The 7,726-nt window shown below is 39.4% G+C and overlaps 1 protein-coding gene across 1 annotated transcript; it reads right to left on the bottom strand.

The window, feature by feature from the left end:
- Positions 1 to 135: 135 nt before the first annotated feature.
- LOC112400668 (60S ribosomal protein L23-like) lies at positions 136 to 575 on the bottom strand. The gene is given in 2 exon segments (XM_024746537.1): positions 136 to 272; positions 275 to 575. Coding segments are annotated over 2 exon segments (420 nt in total). The 5' UTR covers positions 558 to 575.
- Positions 576 to 7,726: the final 7,151 nt, after the last annotated feature.

Here is a 7,726-nt window from a genome sequence, read left to right as displayed (position 1 = left end):
TTTTTTTTTTTTTTTTTTTTTGCACTGGGTAGTTTTATTTTACAGAGGGGGTAAGGGTTAGGTGGTGTCAAGAAGAGTGACATGGTGCAAATAATTTTTATTATCATTTTTTTCTTTTACAAATACACTGAAGAATCATGCAATGCTGCCAGCATCGGATGCAATCCTGGGCCACAAGTCTGCACATTCCTTTGCAACTGGTCCTGTGATGGCAGAACTTTTCATCTCGCCTTTATTGTTTACTGTGACCCCTGCGTTATCTTCAAAATAAGAAACACACCATCTTTTCTCCGGTGTGACTTTCGTTGTTGAATTACCACTGCTGGATGTACCTTCTTTCTGAGCTCTGCTTTGCCTTTCTTGACTATGGCCATCACCATGTCACCCACACCAGCAGCAGGAAGTCTATTCAGTCGTCCCTTGATCCCCTTCACAGAGATGATATACAGATTTTTGGCTCCTGTGTTGTCAGCACAGTTGATCACGGCTCCAACCAGAAGACCCAAGGAAATCCGGAATTTCGCACCAGAGGACCCACCACGTCCTCGCTTCGACATCTTGAACGCTAGAAAGGGACAAAAAGGAACAGCAGGTGGATTCTTAACCACTGCACCACCAGGGAAGCCCAAGATTCAGTTATCTTAAACCTCCCATCCCATATACACACTTCTCCCACAGTTTCCCAATATATTGTTATTACATCACTATATGTAGATGTATATATATATATTTATTTATTTATTTATTTATTTATTGGCGGTACGCGGGCCTCTCACTGGTGCGGCCTCTCCCGCTGCGGAGCACAGGCTCCGGATGCGCAGGCCCAGTGGCCACGGCCCACGGGCCTAGCCGCTCCGCAGCACGTGGGATCCTCCCAGACCGCGGCACAAACCCGCATCCCCTGCATCAGCAGGCGGACTCTCAACCACTGCGTCACCAGGGAAGCCCTACATCACTATATTTTACTAAATCAATATTCTATGTTTACTTTATGGCTACATAAATATTATTCACAGCTGAGCCATGAGAAAGAGTAGTTAAGAACATAAACTCTGCCAGTAGATAGCTTGGCTTCAAATCTTGATTTTGTCACTTAATAGCTATGTGATCTTGGGCAAATCTCTTCTCTTCTTTCTACCTCACTTTCCCCATATTTAGAATGGGAATAAAAATACCTATTTTATTGAATTGCTGTGATGATTAAAAGATTAATACTCAGAGTAGTACTTGGCACATAGTAATTGGCATATATCATATATTATTGTTATGCCTTGTATAAATTTTTATTTTCCCTTCAATTATATCTGGTTTTGCTTCATGTAGTTTGGAGTTTTATCATTAGGTGCATGTATGTTTACAATTGTTAAATCTTCTTGATGGATTGACCCTCTCATCAATATAAATGGCCCTTCTTTGTTTCTAATAACAATGCTTGTCTTGAGGCCTAATTTTTCTGATATTAGTATAACCATTCCAGGTCCCTTTTGTTTACTGTTTGCATGGTACATCTTTTCTAACTTTTTATTTACAACCTATTTGTATCTGTGATTCTGAATATCTTTTGTAGACAGTGTATTTTCATGGATCATATTTTAAAAATTGATTCTGCCAATCTATGCCTTTAAATTGTTTTATCTATTTATATTTAATGCAATCACTGATAAAGTAGAATTATTATCTGCCAGTTTGCTATTTGTTTTCTATATGTCTTATGTCTTTTTTGTTCCTCTATCCCTCCACTATTACCTTCTTTTATGTTAAATAAGTATTTACTAGTGTACCATTTTCATTCCCTTGTCATTTCTTTTACTGTATTTTAAAATGTATTTTCTTAGTGGTTACCCTGAGGATTACAATTAATAGCTTGACTTATAAAAATCAAGTTCAGGTCAATACCAACTCAGTTTCAAATCTTTGCTCCTAATATCTCCATTCCCTCCCCACTCCTTTGCATTGCTATTATACAACTCACATATTTATACATTATATGTATATCAACATAGATTTATTCATATTGCTTTATGAAGTAGTCTTTTAAATCAGATAGAAGAAAAAATAGTTACAACAAAATACATTTATACTGTCTTTCATGTTTACCTGTGTAGCTGTTGTATGTATTTTAATTTTTTGTTGAGAACTGGACATTTTAGGAAACATATTATTAGCAACTCCGGATACTGATCCTCCTCCCAATGGTTGTTGTTGTTTGCTGTCATTTGTTTATTGTTTGTTGAGTTGGTGGGACTAATTCTGTGGAGTTTATTTCCTCCCATAGTGTACACCTCTGTTTTCCCAGCTCAGATCTTTCCCCCTTATTTTTATCTTTTAGCTTGTCTACCTGGGTTTTGCCCCTGGGTTAGCATAAGTCACTTATTGGTCAAAGGTTGTGCTTAAGCCCAATTAGATATTTACCTTTTGCCATTGGATATACGTGTAGCTTGGAGGCTGCTCTCACATTTCAGTGAGTTTACATATTTTGCCCCTAGCTCATTCAGACTGGGACTACTAGCTCGGAAGTTCCTTCTCTGATTGCTCCTAAAAAGGCATAGCCTTGGGCATTCACACATTGTTCCAGACTGCCAAGGATGACTGTGATTTTATTTTTAATCTTGGCTTTTTAGGATTCGTCCCTGGGTCAGAGTAACTTATGGTTCATTCAGTGCTTGGTCAGAGGTTGTGTTTAAGCTCCTTGTGCCAGTAAGGCTTTTGCCTGGTGTTTATGGGTTTGTGTGTGGCTTGGAGAATCCCTTTTCAATGGAAAGAAAAAACACACAATGTAAGAGCTGTGAGTTAAGTTTTATTCAGGGTTTTCCTGAGGACTGATCCCAGGAAACAGCCTCTCAGTAGCTCTGAGAGGACAACTCCGAAGAGGTAGGGGGAGAAGTCAGTATATATATGATTTTGACTAGGGAATACATGCAGTCAAGCATTCATCTCAGTAAAAGGTTACTGCTTGTCATGAGGAATACGTATCTCAGTTAATGATTTTAGTGCTTTTTTATGTATGGGAAGATGTAAGAATCTGGGTTAATTGAACATTTTCCTGAGATATATCTATCTAAGGTGCTATCTAAGGGCCCTGTTTTTCCAAAGTACAAAGTGCCTCATCCTGTTTTTCATCCTGAATTCTTTTTAGGCTGTACTGTTGGTCAGCAACTGCAGTGGCTTATGACTTACTCCTCGTAGAAACAAGTAATGAGCAACATTCTTTGTTTTACACCCTTCAAGCCTGTTCCATGCCTTTCCATGCAGCCTAGCATATGCACACAGTCTTCCTGATCCTTACAATTGTGTATGATCCCAGGAGGGCTCTGATTGGTTGTCTCTTTCCCTGGTTTTCTTCAATAAACTTGTGACTCTTCTGACATTTTTCTTGTGTTAGTGCTACCAGCCTCTTCTTAATTATCTTCCATCATGATCTCCATTGTTTTTGACAATGCCTGTAGGCGTGGAATTTTCTACTACCTTTTCAAAATTAAGTCAGTTCCCTCAGGCAGAGCTGCAGAGTTCTTCATCCTTATATCCCGCCTTTTCTCCTGGGAAGAGCCTCAATCACTGCACCAGAGCGGAAGGCAGGGACCTCATTTTACCTGAGTGACACTCCTGGTCTGTGAGATGGTGCTGGGAAGGGGTGACAGCTCCTGATCTTGGCTTTCCCCTCCTGGGATAGAAAAAATATTTGAGAAAATGATTGTTTAAAGTTTTCCAGATTTGTTGAAAGTCGTAAATTTACAGATTCAAGAGACTTAATGAATCCCAAACAGGATAAATTCAAAGAAAACCATGCCTAGACACATCTTACCAAACTGCTGAAGACCAAAAGTAAAAAAAAATACCTTGAAAGTAGCTAGAAAAAAATAACACATTATCTGTAGGGGAACAACAATTTGAAAGATTGTAGTTTTTTTATCACAAACAATGAAGGCTAAAAGACATTAGAACAATATCTTTAGAGTGTTGAAAGAAAAGATTGCCAACACACAATTCCATATTCAGCAAAAATATCCTTCAGGAATGGAAATGAAATAAAGATGTTATCAGATGAAGGAAAACCAAGAGAATTTTCTGCCAGCAGACATGCTTTACAAGAAATGTTAAAAGGTGCTCTTCAGGCTAATGGGAAATGATACCAGGGGGAAATCTAGAATTCAGGAATGAAGGAGAAGCAATAGAAATGGTAAATATCTGGGTAAATATAAAAGACTTTCTCTTCTGTTCTTTAAAACAACAACAACAACATTGTATTAGTTTCCTATTGATGCTGTAACAAATTACCACAAACTCAATGGCGTAAAACAAGGCAAATTTATTATCTTATAGTTCTGGAGGTCAGAAGTCAAAAATGGGTTGACAGAGCTGTGTTCCCTCTGGATGCTGTAGTGGAGAATCTGTTTCCTTGTCTTTTCCAGCCTTTAGAGACTGCCTGCATTCATTGTCCCATCACCCTACATCACTCTGACCTCTGATTCTATCACCACATCTTCTTTGACTCTTCTGCCTCTCTTTCCCTTTGTTAGATTAGCATCAATGTTATGGAGGTTATGCATGGGCTCAACAATATGGACTTCCACTCATCAAGGCTGATCTCCGATTAACACTGCTGAATACCCAACCTGACAACAAAATAAGATGAAGATGAATCATTCAATACAATAAGGCATTATTTCCTGGGGTACTAGTCAGCCCCATGGTGGTAAGATTATTATATAGGACACCTTTTATCACAGTGAGAACAGAAATTTTTCTTCATGGAAATAACTACATATTCCAGACACACATTTGCTTTCTTTGCTTACAATGATTCTGTCAGTGCCACCGTCCGTGGACTTCCAGGATGTCTTAATTATCATCAGGGTATCCCATACAACATTGTCTCTGAACAGGGAACTCATTTAATGATAAATGAAGTACAATAATGGAGTCATATCCAAATATTCACTAGTCTTTATCACTTACTCCATCATGCAGAAGCAGCTTGCCTGATAGGAAAGTAAATGACTTACTGAAGGCTTAGTTATGAGATCACCTGTTCCGGGTTGACAGTGCTGTGCTATAAGACTACAATAGTTGCTTCAAAAACAGTGACCAATATATAGTGCTATTTCCCTCATAGTAAGAATACACAGGTCTGGGAATGAAGGTGGAGGAGGGAGTGGTCCCTCTCACTATTATACTAATTAACCCAATAAAGACTTATTTTGTTTTGTCTCCACAACCTTGGGCTCAGCAGGTTTGGAGGTTCTATTTTTCCAAGGAATGAATGCTGCTATCAAGGAATAAAGCCATGGTTCCATTAAACTGAAAGCTGAAACTGCACCCTGGCCATTTTGGTCTCCTCATGCTATTGAATTGATAAGCAGAGACAGGGACTATTGTACTGTCTGGAGTAATTAAATCCTATCACCAAGGGGAAACAGGGTTGCTGCTATACAATGAGAACAAGGAGAAGTATGCTTGGAGCCCAGGGATAGTCACTGGGACACCACTTAATACTCATTTGCCCAATAGTCCTGTTAAATGGGAAAATGCAGATATCCCATAAAGACAGGACTGAAGGTTAGGATCACTACATCAGGGAAAGAACTCTGACCACCTAAAGGGAGTATGAAGTGAACAGTGGAAGAATGAAATTATGATTATTGATTTTGGCCTCATGAACAACTACAGAGGGGAAAGGTAGCAGCTAGATGTATCTTTGTAATTTACTATTTTCCCCTTCTTTTCTCTAATATATGAAAAATACTGGAGATTATTGTAATAAATTAGGTTTCAGGTGGAGAATATGAATTAGCATTACTCCATGACAGTACATTGGCTGATGGGATTTTTGTCCCTGCCTCCCTGTTGGAGATGAGAGTTTCTTCATTGGAATAAAGGACAAGAATGGATGCTGAGTGGTAAGAGTATAACCAAGTAGGACCCTATGGGATCTTCCCAGGGCAGATATCCCCCATGTCCTCTGCCTGCCTCTTGTTTGCAGAAAACCTTTAGCTTCCTAGGCCTTCCCCAAGTTCCAAAGAATAAACTTAATCAGAAAAGTGAGAAAATGCAGAAACAAAGGAAAACGGTCAAGCAAGACAAAATAATAGTAGTTTAGCCACTAAACAAAGTCAAGGACCTTTAGGAATGAATGGGCTGTAACTAATATTCTGAGCCATATTCTTTGAGCTGTTTTGCAGATACTGAACCCCCACCCCCAGGTGGAAGAAGTTAATTTTGACCACAAGTACATAGATCCCAGACCAGTTGATGATGTTGACTTCTGATTACCTCACCACCAACAAAACAGAAGAATGTCCATGAGCTGATCATACACCCCACAACCATCTCCCTGACCCTGTCTTAAAAAAACCTTTCCCTAAAAGCCATTGGGGAGTTTGGGGTCTTTTGAGCTTTAGCTGCCTGTACTGTTTGCTTTGTGCCCTGTAGTAATAAATGCTGCACTTTCCTTCACCACAACCCAGTGTCAGTAGATTGGATTTACTGCATGAGGGCAAGCTGACACAAGTTTGATTTGGTAAAAATTTTGGAGACCCAGATGGGATGGCAGTCCCAAGTGGGCATCTCGCCCAGGGCATATTGGCCCCTGGCTGGTGGTGGTTCTTGGATCGGTGGTGGTTACTGGTAGTGATGGGCCAAGACTTCATCTCCTGCCATAAGGTACCTTCTTTATAGCTATAACTCTCACTAGGCTCCATTTTTTTTTAAAAAAGGCTCTTGCCATTTTAGGCCTAGGGTAACAGCTTCCTGCTATTGCTAGTCTCTGGGTACCTCAAAATCCCTAATTTGGTCTCTTAACCTTGCATATATCTCTTTGAGTAGTCCCTACATTCGAGTTTCTTGAACCAGCTCAGTTGGATTCTTTTTCCTGTTGGGAATCTGTATGATAAAATGTGCTGATGTAAGGCCTAGGTCTATTGCAGCTATTTTGGTTCCATCAGAGTGGCCAGCTCAAGAATGAAGCTTATATGTAAGGAAGGACATAGCAGAGAGACTATTAATCAAATTGTACTTGAGGGACTTCCCTGGAGGCGCAGTGGTTAAGAATCCACCTGCCAACGCGGGGGACATGGGTCCGTTCCCTGGTCTGGGAAGATCCCACATGCTGCAGAGCAACTAAGCCTGTGTGCCACAACTACTGAAGCCCGCGCACCTAGAGCCCGTGCTCCACAACAAGAGAAGCCACTGCAATGAGAAGCCCACACACCACTACGAGGAGTAGCCCGTGCTCGCTGCAACTAGAGAAAGCCCGTGTGCAGCAACGAAGACCCAACGCAGCCATAAATAAATAAATAAAAATTAAAAAAAATTGTACTTGAAGCCATATATCTTCTGAATACAATTTATTGGAGTAAGAACAGGTAGACACTTCTTTAATATGATAAAAAATATACATAAGTTTCTAACAAGAAGTCCTTCATTCTTGAGGAATAAACACTAGAAGCATTCCCATAAAAATCAAGAAGACAAGGATGTTAGCTTTCACACAATTATTTAACATTGTTCTGGAAATACTAGTTAATACAATCATCCAAAAGAAAGAAATGTGATATTAATATTGGATAGGAGGTGAGATTATCATTACTGCAAATGAAACAAATCTGAGAAAATCAACCTCTTGAAACTTTAGGAACTCCATAAAGAGGCTGGTTATAAAATCAATATGCAAAAAACAATCACTTTCATATATAAAAATAATAAAAAATATAAGATGATTCCATTTCTA

The sequence above is a fragment of the Neophocaena asiaeorientalis genome, unplaced genomic scaffold (genome assembly GCF_003031525.2).
Source record: "Neophocaena asiaeorientalis asiaeorientalis breed wild unplaced genomic scaffold, Neophocaena_asiaeorientalis_V1.1 scaffold406, whole genome shotgun sequence".
Lineage (NCBI taxonomy): Eukaryota > Metazoa > Chordata > Mammalia > Artiodactyla > Phocoenidae > Neophocaena > Neophocaena asiaeorientalis.
This window is presented reverse-complemented; position numbering and strand designations above follow the sequence as displayed.